This window comes from Spea bombifrons, chromosome 12, assembly GCF_027358695.1.
Source record: "Spea bombifrons isolate aSpeBom1 chromosome 12, aSpeBom1.2.pri, whole genome shotgun sequence".
NCBI classification, from domain to species: Eukaryota; Metazoa; Chordata; class Amphibia; order Anura; family Pelobatidae; genus Spea; species Spea bombifrons.
Window position 1 is genome coordinate 28093395 of NC_071098.1, and position 26232 is coordinate 28119626.

Sequence of the window (26232 nt, forward strand, 5' to 3'; positions counted from 1 at the left end):
GCATACAAATCGTCCTGTTAAAATTGTGTATTTTTATTTCTAGAATCATGGTCGATTTGGTTTCTGGTTTCAGAATGTAGAGACGCTCCATCTATTATGTATACTTTAATGCATACTGTATATAGCTGAAAGATCATTTTACATGTATGTGGGGTCCCCCATATGTATTTGGCCCCTTTCCCCGACTACTCGTCTATGTGTCGGCTAAGCACATCTCCTGCCATAGGATATACTCACCTCCCGTCAGCTCCAGCACTGCCTCGGCAATGGCTTCAATTGGAACATGTTCCAGACACTGATTGGATACTTTAAGCAGCCAATCAGTGATGAGAATAATCTGAAGCCACTGATGGGCCACTGAGCTGCAGCTTCTCCCTACATCAACGTTTTGGGTATTTCTAATGCATTTTAAAATACTTTGATACGCATTCTTCCTTGGTAAGGCCATCTGGGATATTAAAATGTCCGTTGGGAAAGAAGAAAGAATGAAGAAAGAAGAAGAAGCTGTCCCTTTTGATAACTTCATTAGCTTTTATTGGGGTGTCGGTACATGCCGAATACCATCTGGGCAGCCTCTTGTGACCTTACAACAGGTGCTTATCGAGTAACGTAGAAACACATTAGGTAGGTGACATACTATGGACATCAATAGCCTTTTTTCAAGGTACCTTTACAGAGGAACACCTCGTCTAATGTAAGATTTACGACTAGCGCGTAGTCATTAAGCATTTAATGTTGTGGAAATGCCAACATAATTAATTTATATGATAAGACAGAAGGGGGGGGGTGTAAAATTAATTAGATGCCTTGTCCGATTGTTAGATTTTTTGGCTAGAGTCAATAGAATTCATCAATGAAACTCTCTGCAGATCCCCGGAGGTCAAGGGTCGCTGCATGTTAGCGCGTGCGGCCAGATAACTGACTGCAAACACCTAATATCCTTTGTAACCTTTGAACGCGATACAACGGATACGTCTCGGAAAACCGGCTTCGCTAATTAATTATAGGTTGACAAGAACGCGGAACACTAATGTTCTTACGTCACGTCAAGTAGACAATGTATTTTGTGAAGAGGCCCAAATGCTCCTTAACATGTGGGGGCATTCTATACAAACATACTCTACTTGGGAGATGTTATTTATTTATTTGTATATTCTAGATATGTTTATAGTAACTTTAATCATTTTAATTTCTCAGCACAAGCAATAAGGAGCCCCCTGGGGCCTGTTGGAATGGGGAAGATGACTGTTGGCCACTTTCCTGGTCGAGACTGTTTGGGAGGCTCACGGAAGGCAGTGTGAAGCGACACTTCAGGCGGACCTGGGGTATTCCTTAATACACATTTAAGTAAAGAATATGTTACAGTCTGGGCTGAATTCTAAGAAAAACAGTAAACTTATTAACAAAATGAATATGAAAACCCACCAGGAGGAAGCCAACCTCTGTTTATGGACGAGCTTGGAATCAATGCATGAACGTTCCTAACTGTCATGATGATAACGCGTAGAGTTGTATCTTGTAAGCCATACAAAGAGAGAAAGCAAAGTTGGTATAGATGATGATGGCTAACTGGCATATAATGGATTGCAAGTTTTCAAGACTATCTAGGTCTTTTGTTCATGGAATAATTTTTATTGTCCATGGCACAGCAGATCTAACCTTTCTGGTTTTTGGAATGTTTTTTTTATCTTCTGGAGTTTCCAATGATCTAAATAAGAATATTAGCTAACAGGAAAAAAAAACATGGTTTTTTTTCAGAAAATAGGAGGAAATCCCCCCCAAAAATGATAACCCTCCCCCCAAATAATTAATTTATTGTGACAAAATCCAGAGAAACGGTAAAAATTTGTGTAAAATATTCAGCTCGAGCTTATACATTATGTATAGCCTGTTCCTTATGGGGTGCTTTATTCTTAGATTATTATTCTCCTATTATTATTTTTGTGTTTGGGGGAGTTTTCGAAAAACTTCTGTCCAACTGGGAATAACCGTAAATTTAGTAGCGGCTTTTTTATGTTTTTGTAACATTTACAATACAAAGTAAATTATATTTTATACAATACTGGGTTAAGACAGTATTATATGGCATGAAGCGTGTCCTTGTAAAGGTAGAACATCTGGCAGGTTTCTGGCTCTACTTGTTCAGACAACGATTGTACAAACTGCACGAATGAATTGTGGAGAAGATGAGTGGCATCATAATATTCCCTGCTAAAACACTGTAAAATTTACTGTAACGGAAATAATTCCTGCTAGGCAACCCTGCGCTAATTGACACATCCCTACCCGAACGTCGGAATGGAATTGTCTCCTGATTGATGTCAACGTCTACCTCTTGGGCTTCTAAACAAACAGCTTGCGTGCAGGAGAGACTAACCGTGAATGGAGATCAAGGAGATGGAGGAGCTAAGAACCTGACATCCTCAAGACAATTAAGAGCTAGAGGCTCATCGAAAGTGACTGATCTACCTACCATGGGACTCTCTAAACAAGCAGAACCCCAGAAACTGTACAGAATCACACAGACACCTGGTGGGACAATCTACCGTTCCATGATGTGATGAAGTACTTGATTTGTTGGCTGTGGTTAAGTAGATTTTTGGAGCGTGGTTCGATAACAGGAAAAAAAAAACAGAAATATCAAACAAAAGTAAAAATAACTAGAAGAACTGGAGTCAATTTAAATTTGTTTTGGGGAAGTTCTCCCATCCATGCTATATTATGAAGGCCAGCCAACTTATGAAGGCCAATCCCCAATAGGCTTCCGCTGTAGAAGAGCTTGAGTTGGCCCCATATTCTATTTTAGACACAAAAATGGTGGTTCTGTAACATTGTGTGAAAAATATCATTGTGATTTCCGACAAAGGTTATTTTGAAGAAAGATCTGATTGGATCGCAGGCACGTGAGAAGAACCTGGAAGAAGTCATTGTTACAAAAGCGGAAGAATGTTTATGACAAGCAAAGAGAATAAAGGAATGACCAGGCCATAGGCAATGTTTAAAGGCACATTTAGACATCAGATTAAAAACAGATTATCTGCCGAACGGAGATACTGTTGGAAATCCGGACACAAGCACAGCTGAATAAACAAAGGCTGATTCCAGGAGATGTGCGGCCCATTACGCCAAATAAAAAGCCCAAATGGAAGTCGTAACCAAACAATAAGTATATGATACCAAGATACCGAAATAAAATCTATTCTGGGTCAAAAAGCGTGGAAGTAGGTTTCGCAAGATGTGTCCAGGCTTAGCGCTCTGATTTTAAAAAATGTACAGTTTTTAACTGTTGTTGGCAACATTAGCCCGCCTGCCCAGAAATTAACCCCCCTTACCACTAGCCTGGCCTGCATTACTACAGAGAGAGAGTTCTACAGGATTTTACGGAACAAATAAAATCACCAGAAAGTATTTTCCATTCCTATGGTGGCCAATCTCTTTTAAAGCGAATCATAAAAACAAAGAAGTCTTTGTACCTGCCAAGCTCCCCATTTCTCTTTTCAACCAGGTCTGTGGACCCACCATAATGTAGCACAAACCACAACTACAGCTCCCACATGTAAAAAAAATATTAACCCAACTGTGCTAATTTACAATATATTAAGAGGAGCACCTTGATACGGTTACACCGCATCCCAGGGCTCTGATTTAATAAATCCAGAGGTGGCTGGACGTATGAGGCAGGTTGATCGTTCAGCTCTCCAGGTCCTCCTCCGACTACATCTCACCACGTTTCTAACCAGCCCTCCGGAGAAAGTGCCCCATTTCGAGGGACATGTGGGGTATGCTTTTTAAGATCAGTTCTAAATTTGTATCCACTAGGTCAGGGGTGTCCAACCTGCGGCCCTCCAGCTGCTGCAGGACTACATCTCCCATGCTCCTCTGCCAGCCTCTTAGCTGAAAGAGCATTATGGGAGATGTAGTACTGCAGCAGCTGGAGGGCCGCAGGTTGGACACCCCTGCACTAGGTGGAAACATTAGATGGAAATAATTCAACTTTTTAACAGTGAGCAACACTCAACCACAATCGACATCTCATTGACCTCCAATGTGAAGGCTTGACCGGTCAACCCATAAAGAAAGGGGATTGTCTTTCCTTGGTATGACATTTCACTGTAGTCTTTACTGTATAAGACATTGACATGTTGTCGCTACAATCATGAAGGAGTAGAACATCTAGTAGTTTTACTTACGGAGCTGGCTTCCAAGATGTCTCGCCAGATGGGACTCTCTTCTGTAGGATTGGAGTACTCCAGCAGGTTATCCAGCACAACCTGCCCAATCAGGTCATGTCGAGTAAACCTGTCGAAGTCGTAAATACTGAAGTGCAACTTGCGGTTCTGAAGCTCATTAAAGGGCACGTTAAAATGGAATGTCTCATTAAAGATTGGGTTAAGAGTCTTTCTATGAACTTTAGTCTGGAACTTTTTCTTGCGATCTGGCAGCAGATACATCTTCACATACGGGTCTGAGAACCCGTTGGCATCTTTCGCCGGGAGGTCTAAGGCTTTAAGAATCTTGACCACCAGCTGTTCGGTATTGTAGGCGTAACGCAGGACAAAGCTGATCCGTCCGCAGCTGGTGGCTTCTTGTTTTTTCATCTCCGCGTCCGCTGAACGTTGCTTATACAACTCTGGCTTGATCTGACCAATGCTGGTGGTTTGCTCTGGTTTCTCATCCACGTGACCTGAGAAATCAGGGCTAGACAACTGTTGGGTCATGGGTCTTGGCAGCGTACTGTACCTGTCGGGGGGAAATGATTAAAAAAAAAGGGTATTAAATTCCAGCTATTCATTTTTTATTTTTTTTTTAAGAGCCGGCTCTTCATTTTTATTGTTTATTTTTTTAAGAGTCGGCTCTGACATCACGTGATCGGCGCATTTCCTGAAATGGCTAAGTAAATCTTCGAAAAGCTGCCTGATTTGTGAAAACAAAGTGGACAAAATTAAAATAAATATAAAAAAAATAAAAATGAAAGGCATGGTTTCTAAATTCTGAGCCTGCACAAAACACGTTCTCATCTTGTTACCCCAAGAGGGGAGACGCCATGTACAAAGACGTATGTAAAGGATATCTTTCCTAAATTTGACATATGGGGTGGAAAAAAGACTATAAATAATAAGAATATATAAACATTGCACTCAAATTAACATTTCAATTATTTCAAGTGGACCTGTCATCTTCAACATACTTTATACCAATCGATATATAGACAAACAGCGTCTATATGTTATATATATAAATATACAGAGCATTTTCTATTGATTGGATTGAATAGAGTTTTATTTGGCCGAGTATTTGTTTATTTAGCCCCCACAATAGCATTTAGCAATCTGGGAGGAATCTAACTAAAACTCCCATTAGGTAAAACGACTCTGGTTGTCCGCATGAACTCCAGTTCCCGTGATGTTCCTCTAGCCTTGGGCTAGTTGGGCGTGATAGAAACCGTAGCGTATTCACTTATGTCACACTCCCTCCTGCTTTGGGTTTCAAGAGAAAAAGGCTAAACTAAGCCGCTCCGACCGATAAGAGCAGGTGCCAGCTGTGATGTGATGTAATCCTTCCTGACAGCGTCTTCCCGTACTGCGACAGACAAGCAGAAAAATCACGGGGGAAGATCCGACCGGCTCAGCCAGCGATGTGGAGATAAAAGATACTCTGCCGTTTGCTACGTCTCACTCACTTCTACAATACGTGTCTTCTCGGGGTTACGACCCTCTCAACACCACCCCGAAAATAATCGGCCTATCTAGTCTGCCCATTTTTTCTGCTGTAAAGTCTCAAACCTTAATCAGTCGTTGGTCTCGTCTTCGATTCAGGAGCCGTATGTCTCCCCACTGTGCCCTACTGTGTTAGCATCTACCACTTCTGCTGGGAAGATGTTCAACTCATCTACCACCCTCACAGTAAAGTAAAACGCCATTACATTTCACCCAAGCCTCTGACTCTCTAGCTTTAGATTATGGCCTCTTGTTCTAACATTTCACCTCATTTAGAATAAACATGTATTTAAATGTCTCTCTCTCTCGTCCCCTCTCTTCTCTCCCCCAAGCCGGACATATTGAGATCCCTCAGTCTTCCTGATAACTCTTATCATGCAAACCATTCACCATTTTAGTTCCCCTTTTCCCCTTTTCTGAACTTTCTCCAATGTGTCAATATCCTCCTAGAGATAGAGGTCTTCAGAACTGTCCCCAATACTCTAGATGAGGTCTGCCCAGAGATCTGTAAAGAAACAGAACCTCCACCTTCTTCCCGCTACTTATGCCTCTCGCTATACAACCCAGCACCCTGCTTGCTTTTACCGACACTTTATTGCATTGCCTGCTTACTTTTAAAGTCTGATAAATAATTACCCCAAGTCACTCTCAGAACAGTGCCCCAGACAGCGCCCCCAATGCTATATTCTGGGATTTTTATATCCCGAGTGCATTACCTTACATTTATCAACGTTAAACTGCAGCTACCACACTCACGATCTTCATTCTATTCTTCATTTAATAATTTGCCATTTGTCTGTTTCCGCTAGGAATGTCTACCCTGTTGCAGACTTTTTTTACCATCTGCAAAAAGGCAGACTATCAAGACCTTCTCAAATATCACTAATAAAATTGTTAAAATGTATGGGTTCCAGTACTGACGCTTGGGGTATCCCAGCAGTAAGTAGACCTTCTTCTGAATACACACCATGAGTGGGGACTAATGGTCCAGGTTTCAAAGGGATAAATGAAAAATCACCCAATTTTCTTTTTCTGTGTATGTTTAATGTAAACCTTACACAAAAATATCTGGATCTATGAAAACACACTTTTATAGAAAAGTATTTCAACAAATAATACACGTTTCCTATGCCGTAAACCTAAACCATACAAGCCCCGTGTCCAAATCTTATTTCATTTGTGTACAAATACGACCATCGTGCTGCTTCCTTAAAAAACTTGTAATAAATAAAACATATAACAATGGTAGATTTTACAGAAAAATGGTCAGTTTAGGTTGTCGGGGCCCTTGGGAAAATTTTAGTTGGTCCAAGTAATTTTTTTTGTAATTTAGGGACAAAATACAGAATTCCATTATTTTAAATACAATAAAGAGAAATAACCTTATGATAAATCTGCATCACACATATTCTCGAGGGGGTCCCACAGAAGGTTCTCAATCCCCTACGTTCCAACTCATGTCTATATTCCATCATTTCATAAAATGTTTCTAGGATCAAACGCATTCTCCCGCTGTCTCATTTTTTTCACAGTCGGCTCACAAAAAAAAAAAGGCAAACCCAACAGATAAAAACAACTGTCACATCTGTCTGTCGGAGAAAAGGTCCTCGCGCGCCGTGAACTAGCCAGACAACCAGCAAGCGATATGAGCTCAGGAGACAGCTGCTGTGTTTTGTGCGATACCGCAGTGTTAACGTGGGTGGATAACGTTCAAAGAATATTTATAGCGCTCTGTAAGTGGGATAATTGAATGGCGTTTTTTGGTTAGTTGATTCAGTATAGGTCGATGTGAGTGGTATTCAAATAATATTGATCTGTTTCTCCTCTGGTGCCATCGTAGGTTTGATGAATTGCACAACCTGACACCATAATGGTAGAATTATCATAATTCCTACACATCTTGCATGTTTTACCTTTTCGAGTTCAGTAAAGTAATAAAATATACGGCAAATTCTATTTTCTACAGGAGAAACGTTATCAGTCCCCCCCCCCCGCCAATGAATTTTATTTACAGAGAATGGCTTATCTGCGTTCATAATAGTTGGGTAACATTTCAACATGGTGGCTTCAGGTGTCCTGTCATTCAAACTCATAGGGATCCACACCAAGCCGTGACCTCGCCAATCTCAATGGTAATGTCTAAGAATATTACCTTCATCGAGACCATAGACTGTATTCGTATTTTGGTAAATTCTATTCAGAATAGATTATTAGTAGTTTTTGTATCTCATTATCATCCTTCCATTTAGTTAAAATTACTCATTCCGTGAATTTAATTTAAAAGCCGACTTGGCCCTTCTTGCCAGAGTCTGACCCCACGGTTGGCGCTTCATAATGGATAGCGAATCCACTGAGTTAGGAACTTTAGTGCAAGTTGAAATGTTTTAGTCTACCTTAAATTAGTCAATCTATTACAAATTGATTGCGTTGGACCCTTGGCTCCCGAGGGTCTATGAGACAGCTCTATCTGGTTTAGTAACTGCACTGTTTTCAGCTACAGCACCAAGTTTGGAAGTGGTTGAGCCTGTCTAGCAAGACCTGGTTTCACAGGCCAGAGGCCATGGGCCAAGCTGGCCAACCATTGGCCTGGGCTACCTTGAGGGGACCCACCTAGGACAAGATGATGGAGGAGAAAGGAAGCCCTTGTAGGTGCTCCCACCTTTGAATTTTGCTCATGTTCACGTTCCTCCTCTCCTGAGACAGACATGGGTCTGGAGCCCACATCATCTCACCCAGCTCTAACCAGGGTTAAGCGGCCGCGTATCTTTCTTTTTGTTTTGCCGAGATTAAAATGTTACATTTATTTAAGCCACACTTCTTGTACAAACAGTGCTCCGGCAGCTAAATCACTACAAACGAGCAAAGTATCCAATATCGTAGACGAAGACGCAGGAAATCAATCAAAATTTAATGAACCTCTAATTCATGTTGTGATCCTCAACCCTTTTACCTTTCTAGCGTCATTATGGCTGGCCACATCTGTGACTCCAGCTCGCCCTCAGAAGCTATCCTCTTCAGCTGGGGCTTTCTGTGACACTCGCGGAGGCCTATAATTTTCTAGCGAGAGAATTACTGGTCTCGGGTGAGCGTATAATAGGCTGCGTTTGCAATTAACTGGCATTATATTAATTATCTTTTTTAGATTTGCATTCGAGGATTGTTTAAGCTCTTTCTGAAGTGTCCCTAAGAGGCACAACTAATAAATATATCATTTTTTTTTTAAGATGGAGTTCATAGTTATTGGACAATTTAGATGGCGGCTGTTGGAACGTGCGAAGAATGAACAAATTATGCCTGGAATTTAATTCCTTTTAATTTTCATTTTTGCGGTACGGTAACGGTGCCTGAAATAAATAACATAAGAAACATTTTCTCGTCTATCCTAAGAATTTGTAGAATGCCATATTATTCATGTTTGTTTGCTACGTTATTTGTAGTTCACAAGCTGTGTTAATTTGTTCATTCATTCTAGCAAATATAAAAAGAATTATTAGGAGGTTTGGGAATGAGGTGGCGAGAGTCTCAGCCGTCGGAATTCCAGGTACTGTTATCCAGAAAAGAAATAACCGAACTATTTAAATACAAGGTAACTAAAAAGTGAAGAATTTGTATAGAACTCTGAATAATCTAGAAGCATTCGATTCTGTTTTTCGGTACCTTTGCCGGAGCGACGCGGGGTGATATAATAATAGAAGGCATGTCACGTACTTTTTCGCACCTTCCGTGCGCGTGTGAAAGTGATGCACCCAATGGCTGTCTCTCTGCAGGAAATGTAACAGTCTATTTATGGAGGTCGTCACGTTCAGTCGGCGCGAAACTGTCACTAAATTATAAATTACAAGGCACACGTCTAATTAAATTGCTTTGCGGTTGACCTCTTCGAGGGGTGATATTGTAACATAACAGGTGCCCTCCCGCTCCTTTCCTCCTGACTAACTCGCCATGTGTATACATACACGTGTGACAGGGAGAGGGGCATGGCGGTGCCTGGGGTCTATGTTTTGTGGAGCATATTGCAGTGCGGTGTGTTTGATAACCCCAGGGAGAATGTTTTGTGGTGGAATAGAGGACATTCTGTGGTTTAGTTTGGGTCCCTGGTGTGGACCATTTTGGAGAGACGGGATGGCCAGTGCCCCACTCCACAGTTTACTTGCAGCAGGTGGGGAGTCCAGTCCGGGTGTTCTGGATCTCCCAGGTGGGTCATCACCTGTTGGGAATGATCAGCGGGAGGTGGATATAAAGTTTCCCTGTGAGGGACTCGGTGGAGGGGACTCAAGCAGTGAGTGAGGCGGCATTTCTCTCCACAAGAGTCTACAGAAATATTCCTTAAGAAGAAAAAGGTCTCTGCTACATCTTGTTTTGTTGGCAGCGGAGAAGCCGTCCAACTACAGCCAGTTCCAACCGTTAGTTATTGCTCAGAGAGCGAGGATTTTCTTTGTTTTATATTAATGTTTTCTTTGCTGGACCTTTTAATAAAAAGGACTATAATTCCTCAAGAGATACAACCTTGTGTGGTATTTCCAAACCTTGTGTGGTTATATGATCCCAGCTCACACGTTCTATAGATAAAAGTATTGGGACGAGTGTCTTAATTACTGAAATCAGGGTTTGGGCCTCTTACTTCCAGAGACGAATTATGTTAATGCTTCACTATACTAAGACATTTTGGACAATGTTCTGCTTCCAACTTTGTGGGAACAGTCTGGGGAAGACCCTTTTCTATCTCAGCATGACTGGGCCCCAGCGCACAAAGCAAGCTCCATAAAGACACGGTTGGATGAGTTTGGGTTGGAAGAACTTGACCGGCCGCAAAGAGCCCTGACCTCAACCCCATCCAACACCTTTGGGGTGGACTGGAATAGATTTGTGAGCCGGGCTTCTTGTCCAACATCAGTGCCTGACCTCACAAATGGAAACAACCTATCAGTGTCTGACTTTCTGCCCCATGACCATTAAGTATAACCCGCCAAAAACTACAAACGTTGATTAAAGAAGGGTTTAGACATCCAACAGTCCGGGGAATAATATATGTGATGGTGCATTAAGTTAAATGCGTGTAGATGGGAGAGCACCTTTAAGTTAACAAGCCCCACAAACACAGGTCCTTTCTTAAAAGAGGTAACCATTTTTTTTTAAAAATACAATCATTTTTGTGAATTTGACCTCCTCCAGGCTCCACGGCATGCACAAAATTGGTGAATCATCGCTTAACGTCTTGTCGGCAAACAACACACTTGGAATAATAATCATTACGGAATGTTTCAGTAAGTACACTTATGTGTGTAATTACACAATATGTATTATTCCATCGCACTTCATATTTTATGAAAACCCAGTGTGCAACAAAACGTAGCATTCTTTCCGAAAGATGGATGGCGTTTCTGAAAATTAATAAGCTGTAGCGTTGGACAAATAATTATACAGGCAGAGAATTTGTATCGCGTGGAAAGTTTTACGCGCCAGAAGTCAATGAAAAATATCAAATTAAGGGAGGCTCTCCAATATCTCCCAGGGGTATAATAATAATAATAATAAGTAGCGTTATAAGTAATAATGTTGTATATTTCATTTTATGTATTTGGTAAACTTTAAAGCGTGCCAAACTATGCAGCCAAGGCTTTAAGTAACTCAATAAACCAAACGCTATTGCTCTTTCCGTGATATTTAACTCATAGTATAGTTTTATTTAATACGAGGGTCCCTTGAATTTGTTTTTTTAAATATAACGCCATTTTCTGTTACACAGAATACAATGGTTGTGTAATGTAACACATGTGTTGTGTCCTATTATCTTAGCCAAATCGCTCGGCAAACACGCTTGAGTTCTCATAACACTGCCTTGTGGTTAACAATAGAATGGCTTGGTCTTAATCACACAGACGGACCCCCTGGTTAAGTCTATTGGAGAATAGGACTTCATTAACGTAAGTATTGCCGTAAAGGACCAGCTTAGTGTTGCGTTTGAGATATGGAATGTAAGCAAAATATCACATGACTGCATACAATGGCGGCCTCCAGACCTGCAGATAAACGCGTTTATTGGAACAACATGAGACAAAAAGGACCATAAATGAGAATTGCTTAATAAATAATCAATTTTCTGGGAACCCACCCCAAAAAAACCCAAAAATATTTTAGTGGCACATAAAGTATGATACTGAGTCACATAAGAGGTCCCTTCTTTTAATGCCAACTTATAAATGGGATCATAAAGTTCTGAAGTTCTTTTTTTGGAACCAGTAAAGCGATATCTAGTTTTCATCAGGTTTCTGTAATATTTTAACATAATAATAATATGAATAAGATGTAACTTACCTTGTGGCCGGCGCTATGTTTGCTACTTGCTGGTGGGACTGTGCATAAGGTATCTGCGATTCCTTAGGCCCAGTCTGACTTTCCACTGGTATGTCAGGAGACGTCTGACTATTTTTAATGTTGGTTTCTGGGTAAGAATCCATATCTAAATAAGAGCGTTCAGGCATCTCAGGTCCAAGCTCCACGCGGTCGACCAGCAGGTCCCCATAGTGGGAATGGTGGAGATGGCCATGGTGTCCGTAATCTTTGCGTTGGGTCTGGGACGATCCTTTGTCCCTCCATGGAATCCAACACAACTTCCAGGAAACAAAGAGCGAGACCCCAAGAAGGACAATCCCACAGAAGGTGACAATGACAGACAGTAGGCTTACAGAGACATCTAGAAAAGAAGTAGAAATGCAAACGAGATTAGTTATAATGGAATAAATCTCTATACGAATAGCGTTTGGTGGGTCTCTATTGACTGTGGAACAACCATGGACAACCATGAATACTACCATGAAATCCCCCCCCCCATTGCATATCTTGGTGCCCCTGAAAAAATAGCCTGTCCTAAAGAGGATCTAGGATCTAGGTGTTCCATGGGTCAAAGGCTGGTTCTTAAGGGATGAGATGTTACAGACAAGCAAATGTTGACCTCCCTGTGCTGAGGACTATATAGCGAGGGACATAAAGGAATCATAGTGGGTGATGACACAATTTATATAAATTATACAATTAATATATTTGGAAGGGCCCAGATATGATCTGACCTTTTAGACAAAGAGTGTTAAAGATGGGGGAGCAGTTATGAAAAATGTATAAATTCCACAATTTATTACTACTGCGTCCCTTCTCTATGACACTAGACCACCAGGGAGCAGAGGTCACAGTGTGGGGTATCTTTATACTCAACCTCTACACCCGATGACGTTTAGTTAGAATGAAACAATAATAGGGAGAGCAAAGGTTATATATATGATATATATTATACATTATCTCTATCTCCTCTCGCTGATGAAGATGCCCGTCTCTATAAATAATGGATGTTTTTGTTCTTTTGATCTAATAAATAATAAATATATACATATGTTCACGAGAGATTTCATTCCCACTGAATCAGCAGCCAAAACCGGTACAATAACTCCGCTCACCAACACAGAACAATCACCTTCTGGAAGAAGACAAAGTAGCAACGACTCAATGAAACCCAATCTATACGCTTCTGGCACCAACGCCCGAAAACAAAGAGCTGTTGCGTTAAGTGGAAAACAAGAGTATAGAAGGTCGTACAGGCACCGTGCCAAATTTTATAAAAGAAAAGTAAAAAAAAAAGCAACAGCAATACTAAAAATTCTTATATTCAATAACACAAACAAATATAATTAAAATAACGGTAAAAAAACATAAAAAATACATATTTTTAATTTTTATAAAGGATGAGAACATTGAATATATAAAGAAAATTAGGGCTGTGATTCTGGTTTAAAAATTGCCATGTCACCATAGCAACCAATGATTTTTAATTGGTTGCTACTGTTATAGGACTATGTTTTAAGTGAAACCTAGAATCTGACGGCAGATCAAAGCTATTCGGCAGCTGTTTATTAGCCATTTGTTCTCGCTCTGTTATCTTAGCCCGATCTACTAGACCATCATCCTGAGTGCTTATCATACTGACTGTGGTAAACAGTAGAATGGCTCAGTCTTAATCGCCCAGTCGGACTCTCTGTTGTATGAAAGTCTATGGGGAAAGGACTTCATTCGCATTACCATAAAGCATCAGCTCAGTGTAACCATAGAAAACTATTAACATGAAAATATAGCATATTATTGTATGTGAAGCATGGACACCTAGGTCTTTGGGGCCTGAAGGAGAACTATTTCATGCGCGGCTTCAAGCAGACCTTTATTAAAATATCTATGTAGGTTTCGGTTTTCTAGATTTTCTGAGAAGCTGAGATCTGGGAGATAAAGTGTTCAAATACTGAGGGAGGGGGCACCAGAAAATGTCTTTCTTAATTAACCTTCACTAAAATAATCCCCTGTAGATTATATTCCAGAAAAAAATATCCCCAACGCATAAAAAATAGAAATACAGTAAAAAAAACAGTAAAAAAACAGGACAGGTTCAGCAGCTGTTCTCAGCCCTTATAGACAGAGAGCACAAGGATGTTGGCTAAACCAGCGATTCAAGTAATACAATAAGATTTAATTTGCATATAAATGTAATTAACACTTTTAATACCAGTGAGATCAATAAACTGAGCAGTTTAGGCAATTATTTCCTTTTAATACCACATTTTACATCATTTCAGGCTCAGGACCTTTTTAATTTGTAGCTCAGTATTTTGGAATATCTATATATATATATAGGTATATATATATACGGTGTGTATATGTATTTATATATATATATTTATTAATTTGTTAGTAAAACTGAGTACATTTCATCTACGGCAGACACAATCTCAGCAGGATGCCTTAATAATTAATTATGTTAACTGAAGAATGTGATACGACATAAGGAGATTTGTCATGACAAGTTAATATCAAGTAGAACAACCGAAAAACATTTCCGCTAGCGCCATCGCTTTCATAGACGCGGGTCTGATGTTTTAGAAGTCAGTTGGCGGGGGCGAGAAGGTCAGACCACCACGTGCCAGAGAATAGCCCCGCCGTGATCATTTTATCCTTGACGTACTCAATACAAGAACTGATATTATTAATGGCTACATCCCAAGCTCCACTAAACCAAAAATCATACTGAAAACCCAATAAGGTCCCACCGTTTCTGTACAAACTAGAAAAGGAACGTAAAATTCCGCTGGGTGGGGGTGCAGCAGGAGATACGTCCGTGACCTTCACCAGGACCTGAGATCTGGGCGGCCCGTTGTCCGCTTGCGTTCTTCCGACGATTTCATATTTCTCCGGCGCACCTTTGTTCATCGTTGCCCTTTACAGCGCCTTGCCTTCTCTGCTGGTAAATAATTCAGCGTCTTCAGACACCGGCTTCTCTACACTCTATTTGTAACGAACAGGTTACATACACGCTCTATTGATTTCCCTTTCCTGGGCCGCGTGTTTCCGTTGGCTTTCATGAAGATTTTACAACTGCTTTCTCTGTGCAAATGTCATCGCTTTGGTGAAAACAAACTTTAGTTGTTGCCCTCCTGCCAGGCAAACAAACGCTGACAAGGTGGCCTCTCTTCGACACCAGTGATGAGAAAATACCGTACATGTCTGAGAACTACAACATTCTAAGCGCATTCTCTTTCTTGTCCTAGTACCATGGGGCACGTGGAAACAATCGTTACTCGATGTCACCATTTCTGGTACGCTGTAGAACATCAGGGTCCACTGTTGAGCAGGACCCTAAAGTGTGGTCCTCATCCATGTGTCTTCACACTTCATTCACAGCCCATGGAAACCTTTTCTTTGGCTCATGATAGGAACCCTACATTGTCACGTGTCCTAGGCAGAAACCTAGGCATCATAGTAACTAGATGACATCTGCCACTATTTATCAAGCACGCTTGTTTGCAGCCAACATGGAGTGGAACCCCCTACCCTACTTATCCGCCATTAGCGGAAGAAACGTTTCTAACTCAAAACTCTGACATAAGGATACAATCTCATCAACTTCATAGCTAGACAGAGCAAGCAGAGCAAGCGGTTCATTCCGATGGGCTGCGGGAATTATTTGCTGTCTATCTGGTGCATATTTAGTGTTTGCAATGGGGAACCTAATCTGACAGATGCCTTCACTATCTCCAAGGCTATTACGACATCAGACTCTGAAAGATTGTGGAAAAACAATAAAAAATCTAACAGAAATGTTAGTGACTATTCAAATTATTCCAGAAGAAAAATCCAGCGCTTATAGTAACAAGGTATGGCACAACGAACTAACCCCATTACCCTTTAAAATGATAGATTTGACCTTGTAGCAAAAATACACGGTCAAAATTACGCGCAATCCAAACTTTTTCTGCATAAGATTAAAATAGGGTTGGCTCGGAGGGGTTTTGGGGGCTTTTATAAAAATAATATGATAATGGATAGAAATATTATTCTTTTTGAGTACATTTTTAACAATGTTTCCATAATATTTCATTGTAATACAGGCAAATGCGTTCCTTTGTTTATAGGCATTATGGCGAGATTCCTTTCTTAATGCTATAATCTGTCTGTACATTGGAATTCTATCCTGCAGATTCTATACATTAGGTTTCGTTGTAAGTGAAATGTTTTCAGATCTGCTATTCCCCGTAAATCTGATTAATGTGACAAAGTTTTACCTGTTAAGTAGGTCAATGCCTTACTGGGGTAAGGTAAGAGCCGATAACGACGATAATGGCGCAGCCGTGATATACAATGAAGATACCGTATTGGCTCGAATATAGGCCGCACTTTTTTCCCCCACTTTAAGTTTTTAAAGTGGGGGTGCGGCCTATATTCGGGCTCTAGCGCCCGACGCCCGGGACATGCAGTCCCGGGCGCCGGGCAGGCAGCGGGGTTAAGATACAGATCCCCCGCAGCGGTGCAGGGGACCTGCATCCTTCTCCCCGATACGCTCAGACAGCCTCCCCTGCCGGCACTTCCCACGGGGGGGGGGTGCCGGCACGGGAGGTTATCTAAGCGTTTTACTTCTGCCCACCCCCGACTTACCGGAGCAGACTCCCGGGTGTCTTGCGGGGCCGGCGGGAGACATTTACGCAATACGCGCATGCAACTTCCGGTACCGGAAGTTGCATACGCGTATTGCGTAGATGTCCCTCGCCGGCCCCGCAAGACACCCGGGAGTCTGCTCCGGTAAGTCGAGGAGGGGGGGGCAGAGGAGGACAGCGGCAGCGGGGAGGGAGGACAGCGGCAGCGGATCTCGGGGAGGGAGGACAGCGGCAGCGGATCTCGGGGAGGGAGGACAGCGGCAGCGGATCTCGGGGAGGGAGGACAGCGGCAGCGGATCTCGGGGAGGGAGGACAGCGGCAGCGTATCGCGGGGAGGGAGGACAGCGGCAGCATATCTCGGGGAGGGAGGACAGTGGCAGCATATCTCGGGGAGGGAGGACAGTGGCAGCATATCTCGGGGGGGGGACAGAGTGGCAGCATGTTTTTTTTGGTGCTTTTTTAAAGAAAAAAAACTTTTTCTTTAAAAAAGCACCAAACTTTTAGGGTGCGGCCTATATACGGGGGCGGCCTATATCCGAGCCAATACGGTATATATATGTATCAACAAATAATAGATTTTGTCAATTTGTATAACTGTAGGAGGGACCCCAACTAAACACTTTAACTCACTCATTCTCTCACACTCTCATTCACATGCTTTTTTTACACTCTCTAATGCTGTGTTGAAGTTTTTCTACCTTCTCCGCTGACCGTTTCTGTGTCCCTGTCTCCTTTCCCACAGCTCCACTTCTTCTCTTGCCTCTTCTTGTTCTTCTGTCTTCTTTCTTTGTCTACTTCTTCCCGTGTCTTCCTTCTTCGTTCGCTTCTCCATGAACCAGGCCTACTGGTGCACTTCAGCAACACTCCCCGTGACTCTGCTCTTTTTTACGGAAGTGCACCGAGAGCCCGGAATAACGCAGAAAGATTCAGGGAAAGGGAGAGATGTATAAACATTTCTCACCAGTTACCGGCCCATTCGGCAGCAACACGCTAGGGAGATCTCTGGTCTTGCAGCAGGGGGACTACCGTCTCCCTCGACATGCCGCCCGTCCAGGGAGTGGGCCGACAGACCTGGTTGGCATAGGCCAAGATACATCACCGGCGTTTTGTATGAAACTGTAAATAAAATATTATCCATCACATTTGTGAATGTTTTTTTGAAGCCCACCTGTATCCATGTATCGCGTCATGCCCCGGCTTCGGAGCATGTCGGAAAACTCCAAACATTTTTCCTGTTCTTTAAAGCGTTCGCTGCCAAAGCACAATTCCTTCAGCAGCATGACGGTGGCTTGGCAAAAATCCTCTTCATAGTCCCCGGACATCTCGCAATAACATCTCTCAGCACTACAAACAGAAAGACGACAGATGAATACAAAAGGAACCTGAGATTCTCCCGCTGAAAAGACTCAAACCTTAATCAGTTATTAGTCTCATGTTAGATTCAGGAGCCGTATGTCTGCCCCAAGCCCTTATTGTTCCACTTATCTACCCCCTCTCTTTTTGGTCTAAAAATTAATGTACTTAACGCCTATCACATTTATAATTCTTATCCCAATTCCCCTCTCTCTCCACGTTATCATTGTAATGATCTTGAGATTGAAGTCTCTCAGTGACCTCACTTTCAAGGTGGATTTCCTAGTAAATATGACGACCCCTGTAGAAATGGTGCTTCTATAAAACCCAAGTGCCCACCATCTATTTTTTTGTAAATTAAAAGGGGGTAAGCATTTACATTCCTTGGAGTTACTCAACATGAGAGGATGTTGATCACTGGCATCCACTAGAACGTTTACAAGAAGACAGACACAATTGGTTAAAGACGCCTTAGAGCATGAAACATGCCATCATAACACATTTTAATGGACTTTAGTATACTAAAGTAAATATAGTAACTGGTGTCCTTGTTCAAGCATCAGAACCTTATCAACTACCATCAGAATTTATATTAGAATTCCCCAACAGGGTCTCTGGAAGAACTAGGATTCTAAATGTAAATCCACAATGAATGAACCTGTTTTAGAGAAAGATGATGATGTTCAGGTTATCTTCCTCCATTCAAATAGATTGGAACTGCTTCGTTCCTGCTCTTTGGATGAAACTAGCCTCCTCCCCAGGAGAAGTCGGTTGACCTCTTGAGCGCGTGTAGGCTTCTTGATTCTTGACCTGGTAAGGTAATGAGAAAGATAATGACACAAACCAAGAAACAACCAGGCCAATATAGTTAACATTTTATATATGTTGCTTAAGGTCCATCTTCTGAATTATTTGCCTTTTTCACCTTTTTTTTCTGAAATATGTCTGGTTTCCTCAACTTGTCAGTCTTCCATGTTCAAGACCTTAAGCTCCCAGAACCTATGCCCTTCAAACAATGACATTCAAATACTGTCCCTCAGAATGTTTGAGTGAATCTCAGTGCTCTACAGCACTAAAAGCCACATTAATATATAATAATATCAATATTGGTATAGTTATGGTTTCCATCTTACCTGCAGTAGGAGGGCTTTCACATTATTTTCAGGATTTCCTCTTCCAGCCGTGCCAGCTTCTGTGTATGGTAAAACATTGCCAAAAAATGTGTGGTTTTCTCATGGATCTCTTAACTCGCTGTCCTTCTGGCTATAGTTTAGAACTTGGTCAAAGGCAGGCAGGTAGTGAATATTCCCATTAATAGCCCGTAAATTTCTGTTTCCCAGACACATTAACCTGCGGAGACATTCAACGATCATTATCCGCATGGATATGGGAATTAAATGAGGTGGAACACCATCGACAAATTATCAGATTTTTTTTTTAGGGTACAGGAACTAGAAAACGTTACTTATGGACATTAACTCAGATGGACCTTGTGTGGAACAACTGAGATGTTTGAAACCAATATCCATCAGATTGTGTCCAATATATCAAGGCAAAGAGTAAACCCTCTGGGTAATCCTTAAGGCTCTGTTACATGTCTCGTTAATACGTCACAATAAGACTTATCTCAAGGTAGGTTGAAGGAACTCAATTAATAACCATCTCTGAGTGTCTCATGGTAGTTGTTGACCCCGTATGTTCTCAGCCTAAAACCTGGTAGATCGGACCCCCCAAGATTGTCTTTTGTTGTGTTTCAATAGGTTGGCAACATCTTAACACAAGTTGTGTAACATTTTATGCCTGGAAATATGTAGGTTAATGGATGATAGGGATTGCTAGCAAATGACTGGTCTTCTGCATGGTAATTTTTCCCCTGAAAATGGTAAATAAAAGCGTCAGTTTATATTTGTGTGTTAAATCAAAAAGATGGTTAGATGATCTTCGTTGAAGCGCAGTTAAGTGGTTGAGAAGTATATATATTCTTAACGATCCTTTTAAAGCTCATCTGTTTTTCAGAGCTTTTCAGTTACATATGATTATAAATCATACTTTCCTTTACAGTATAATTTCTCTCCAAGGTTGTTTTTTTTTTTTTTTTGCTAAAAAATCGAGCAGTTTATATTCGTGGGACAAGGCCAAAGCCTAAAGTGCCATAAACCAGGTTAAAAGCATTTTATGTATACACATACTCACGAAAACAAGATCTCGGGGTCGGTTCCCAGTTGTGCAACTACTGAACAACCAACAAGACGTGTAGACCATGAACATGCATGCTGGGGGAAGTTATGGCGTGTGTCTTCAGGGAAGGTGCTGTCTAGTTATATGGTTTATATACAGAGATTTATTTACCTTCAGCACCCCCCAGCCACCCCTTCTGCAGTCCTCCCTGTATAAAAAAGCGCACCGTTCCTTTAAGGCACACAGCATCAGGAGATGATGTCATATTCTAGTGCCCTGTGTCTTAAAGGCACACAGCGCCTAAAGCAGTCTATGGCGGCTGTGCTGAGTCAACACAGCTTCCATACTGTAAATGGGCTCATTGAGGAGATCAAACATCTCATCTGTGACCACCCAAAGGGACACTGGGGGGGCAGATTGCCCAAGGGGGAAATCTGCCCATGGTTTTGCGGCAGGTGGACTACTGCCCCCCTGGACCTGCCACCCTAGTCTACGATTTATATTTTTGTGTAAAAATACATTCTACTTAATTAAAGTCACTGAAGCGGGTGAGACGATTCCATTGCTTTCACCCCGATATCCATGGTTACACAAGTTAAACATAACTTAAAGTAACCAGAAACATTATAACATTTCTGGAGTTATATAAGTACCTTTAACATTGTCGAAAACATCTAGAGCTCTCAGGAGGGAACTGTAACTGGAGATGGAAAAACCAATGGAAGGACCCCACGTCATCATCATCATCAATGAACGTGAGGACATTTTAACGTTATCTCACACCGCTCATTCCCAGCAGCTCCTATACTAGAGACTCACTGTGTGCTTTGTACTTTTATAAAGCCAATACTTTAATAAGGATCCATCAATCATTACTTTGAAGTCCTCTGAAGATCTCTTAGAAGCGAAGGATTTAATTCTGCCAAACGCTTCATTTTTCTCCAATTCCTGGGATAAAATTCACTTAATGGATGATATATTCTGGCTGCCTTGATTATTATTTCCAGTTCACATCTTTTCATATTACTTTAAGACCTGCTATTTATGGGAGTTTGACTTTAGAAAGACTCGTCAGATGATTTGCTTACACAGGGTAACGGCGAAGCGTTCTGTACCCAACATTTCTGTCAAAATAAGAATATTGTTTTTAATCTATTATTCATGTTAAATTGTTACATTCAAGAGGAGAGCTTAGGTGGGACCTCCATTCCTGCCCCCGTGCCATCTTCCGCTTCAAGAAGTGAATGTGCCATCAATGTGGGGCAGAACCTCCATTCCTGCCCCAGATGCCCGGAGCCCCAGTTACGTCTTTGTATCTTTATATAGACTATAGAGTCCACGTCGTCCTAGAGGTTGAATTCATGGATGAAACCAGAGACACCCTCATCACCGAAATCAAGAGAAGTTGATTTCCACGAACAGGAGCTTAGACTTTCTGCCTGATTTTTTTTGGCCAAGCCAACGTAGGACAACGGTGAGACTACCTGGCCCACGATTCTAGCCACAACACTCACTGCAAGCCATGATTTTAAAACCATCCAAGTCTCCAAAAATAATTAAAAATACACCATACTGCCTGAATAATCCTACATTGCCAGGTTGTAATAGTTCCTCGGAGACACCGACTCCTTCTGCTGCTGGCAGGCTACTCATTAGTAACCACTTAATTAGACGGGGCCAGCAGTGGCTCCATATAGTTTCCAGGAGGGGCATAATATGTCATAATATTACACAAAACTGTAATTCTCTGATGCATTACCTTTCTCTAGCTTGGGTTTCCTATATTTATGCCTCTTGTTTTTTTTAAGAGGTCCTGTTAACAAACTGAGGGGTTTCAGGTTCTCTAAACCTTCCCTTTAACCACAATGCGTTCGTTCCTCACAAGCCCACATCCTGGTACAGAATAAACCTAAAGATAATAATATAAAAAAAAGACTAAAAGCCAGCAGTCCCATGACAATCCACAATCTGATACATTTCCACGAAAACCCCGTTCTTTGAAATAACGTTTTAAAATGATAAAATATCTCCTCTGTGTCCCGGTGCACAGAGATTTTTGGCATGTATCATATGTCATGTTATATTAAGAATGTTTTTTTTTTTTGAAAGGCCATAATATGTGACTATTTCTCCCGTATGGAGATTCTAGACATGGTAGGAGCTTCTATAAACAATTAGAAATCAAACTAAAAACCATTCCGACTTGGAATTTTAATTATCTTGATTATTTCATTTTAATGCATTCATTTGTACCCATTAATATCTTGTTCATTCTTGTTTATATTATCAAACTCTCAAGAATGAACCCCAAATATATAGGTTTTAACCAATTTACTTAGGTTTTCTGAACGCTAAAAGTCACCGTTAATTTGCATTCGAGGTCAGCGGCCCATCATGCTAATTAAACGGCTGCTGTTTTGTAGATTTTGAGTTGACGATGAAGAGGACAGAGATGGAAATGCCATTCAATTAGTAAAATGTCAGATTTGACCAAAACTGTTAATATTTTAATAAGGTGCCTCAGATTTGTGGGTATTTCAGATGTTTGTGTATATGAATTCTTAAGGGTTTATTCACTAAAGGGAGAGTTTGCAGGAGAGTTGTGTTTCAGCTCCTTGACTTCTTTATACAGCATGAAGGTTCAAGACCAGTGAGCTTCTGATGCAGGAAAAGCTTGGCTAGACCTATATAATGTATAATTAAATCAGTAAGATTACTTTGAAGTCTCCTTGCCCAATGAATTATACATTATACAGGGCCTACTCAGCCCTTACTGCTGGAGGAACCTGCCAGTGTTAGACCTTTGCAAAGAACGGGGAATCGAGGGAGTTGAAGCCAATACTCTCCTTCAAACTCTCTTGTCCACTCTTCCTTTAGTGAGTTAACCACTTAATACACCTCCCATGTGTTCTGATTCTCAAAGACAGTCTTGGTTTTCTTGGCACTGCCCTGCGGTCCTGGTTAGGTGCCCCTCTGTCTTTCTTTTGCGGTTAGTGGAGATCAAGGGTCAGATGGGTTGTCCCTCTTATCTCCTTCACCTGACCCAGCTCCCATATGGCCACCTCACAAGGCTCTGAAGCTGAGCACCAAAAGGTGTCTCATTGGGTATGGTGGGCAGGTGGTCTCGCCTCAACCACACACCATACCGGTGCCAACCACGTTCTCCCCAACTCTAGCCATATCCCCTAACACAGGTGTCTCCATTGGGATACATTGCTCAAATATCTGGTGTTTTAGGTTTAAAACAAAGGCTTCTGTTAAAAGGTTAACGTTTAAAAGTTCAGGATTCTCAACGCAGCACCAGAAAGCCATCTCGCGCAGGCACTGAATCGCCTGATTTTAGGTGTTGTTATTTATAATCTTTTGCGATTTTGCGGTCGCTTGACGTCTCAGCTTGGTTAAGCTTCCATTATTAAGTCACTGAACAATTATTGGTCAAGTGTCTGTTCTTCGTTCAGCTCTTTTTTCTTACAAGCACTTATCTTATAAAATGGAAATCAGATTCTGAATGCGGAACTATATTTTGAAACAAAATGTCAAATCGAAAGTGGCATAAAAGAAAGTCAACAAATGGAGTTGCGATTAATATCAACAACCGGTCGGACACAATGGGGGTGGACAGTCAGGTTCAGGGTTAACTCGATTGACCCGACTTGACTGAAGCTGTGAGTGGGGCCGTAAATCAGTCAAGGTCATACAAGTTGATTGACAACCCATATGTCATCGGGTGCAACTGTCAAAATGTACATTTTATATAACTAATCATACAGGGGTCCTCAAGACCATCGCTTAATCATAGAGTGGTGATGATAAACCAAGAGCCCATGAGCCTCCTCCCTTCAATAGGATGGGAAATCTCCAACCCAAGTCCATTGGTGTCTTCATCTTACCTACCATCGCTTACCATGCCAGTGGCATGAGAGATGAGGTGATGATAACCATCCGAGGAGGTTTGGATATCTCGTACTCATATAGTAATGTTTTTAAGGAGATACAAAGATTTTTTATGGTGATCTTAGGAAAACCGGACCATAAATATTCCGAGTGGAAATCATACCCTCGAAAAATGAAAAACCTTATCTATCCGTTTTATCTAGGAGGACATGCAACAAAAAATGAGCACCCTTTTTCCAATTAGAACTCTTAATTGCTTCTGGTTTTCCAGTCCATATAAATCCAGTAATCTTTTCTGTACGGCGGAATAAATAAAGCTCGTCTCCCAAGTGTGAATAAGTAAAAATAAATATGTGAATGAAACGATTTACCACAATGAACAGCTCAGTGAAAGCATTTCCATTAAAAAAGACGGTCTTCTGCCCATACCTCTACGGAAGGCAATTTTGTTTCCGTTCTTTATCGAGAAGAGATTTCAATAATCCATTGATGGTTCTAAGAAGGTTTTTGCCATAAGGTATATGCTCCCAGTGCGTGAAGGATCAAGAGGAATCTGTCAGTCTGTGATATATTAACATATCTTTGGCTATTATAGGTGAAATCAACCCATAAAGAAAAGAAACAAATCACAGAACATGGTCCAGGGAGGCTTAATACTGAAATAAAAACTTCAAACAAGACCGAGACACGCGGAATGGCCTGAATTCCATATTCTTCTATTTAGTGGGAGAGTAATCAATAAAATATTGTAATATTAAATAAATTAATCTTTTATGATCTTGTCTAGGGATACTTTCTAAATGTCCTGACCAGAGAACCTTCAAATACTAATCCTTTAAGAGCCCATCACAAAGATTCCATTGGTGGAAACCAGATGGTCCTCATGAAAACCTTTACTCACTAGGAGATAGAGACAACCTGAGTTGAGATATCAGAATATGAAGGCGTTTGTCCAAACACCCTACGACTCCGAGATTGTTGTAACAAAAACCCAGGACCTTGGGACAAACCCCAAACCTCTCGTTTCATGACATCACAGCTCCATAGACGTTTTACCTCTGATATGTTTTTGCCCTAATGGAGCAGGACAGAATCTTGGCAAGAAAATACAATAAATGTAGTTATATATAAATACCTCCCAAGTGTGCAGAAGAGTTTTAATATCCTGAGTGGATACCCCACTGTCCCACCTCTAGTGGCCATCACAGGCCAGTTGGAGGAGATCCTCTGCCCACTTGCCCAGCTCATGGAGGTCTGTGCTGTTCAAGGGTCTCGATTTGGACACTTAAAATGTAGGGGGTATCTATATAATTCAGAGGACTTCCCTTACTATATTTTAAAGTAGCCATTGTCTATCTTCTCCGACCTCTCCAAATCCATAAACATATTAGGATGCTGCTCTGATCAGTGGACCTTGGTGTATTAGCGTTTAAGAGGCCTCGTGATGCCTGATTCGTGATTTTCTCATTATGCGTTGATAATGTGGTTTTCACAGCTTGAACCTGAATTACAAATGTTATGTTTAACCCTGTGAATACCCTCGAGGAGCGCAAAGAATTCACATGTCAATGCTTCCCTGCACCCTCTGGCACATGAAGGATTAAGGAGAAGATCCTGCACTTCTCCGTAGGAGTAAATGGTTTCTTGCAGAAGGTGATTCCGCTGAGAGATAGTGGGAAGCAAAACGTGTAGGAAGACGATTCTTTTTCTATTATTAAAATGATAAGTGCAGCGAGGGCGGACTGAAAGATACAAATATTTGTCTATCAGGAAATCATTCATTTCTGAACGGCCCCGGGAATCTCGTTTTTCTTGTTTAATATTATTTTAATTTACATTTAGAAAGGGGGGGGGAATCATGTCGCAAAGGGCTTGCAGTCTTTAGATGATATGAGAACTGGATTATTGTCCAGAAAATATTATCTTTGCTGTTATTGTATACGGTCTCTGTTGGGAAACAGGTGTTGGACAGAGAGGATAGATGTGGGCGAACGCGCCATGGTGGAGAAAGCCTTTGCATGAGAGGAGCAGGACCTAATGTGCAGATATATATGGTTGCACTGATACATCCTTCCAAACATGCACAAAAACCCAGAAAAGGAAGAGAGAGGTAGACTTTTTGTGGT

The 26232-nt window shown here is 41.3% G+C and overlaps 1 protein-coding gene across 1 annotated transcript in view; it reads right to left on the reverse strand.

Annotated features, from left to right (window-relative positions):
- The window catches only part of SYT3 (synaptotagmin 3), a 55075-nt gene that overhangs the window by 15098 nt on the left and 13745 nt on the right, over positions 1–26232 (reverse strand). Inside the window, exons 2-6 of the mRNA XM_053451737.1 lie at positions 19168–19384; positions 18693–18844; positions 17850–18025; positions 12033–12411; positions 4191–4740 (exon numbers count right to left, since the gene is read on the reverse strand). Coding sequence (XP_053307712.1) covers positions 4191–4740; positions 12033–12411; positions 17850–18003 — 1083 coding nt within the window. The 5' untranslated portion in view covers positions 18004–18025; positions 18693–18844; positions 19168–19384. The remainder of the gene's footprint in view (positions 1–4190; positions 4741–12032; positions 12412–17849; positions 18026–18692; positions 18845–19167; positions 19385–26232) is intronic.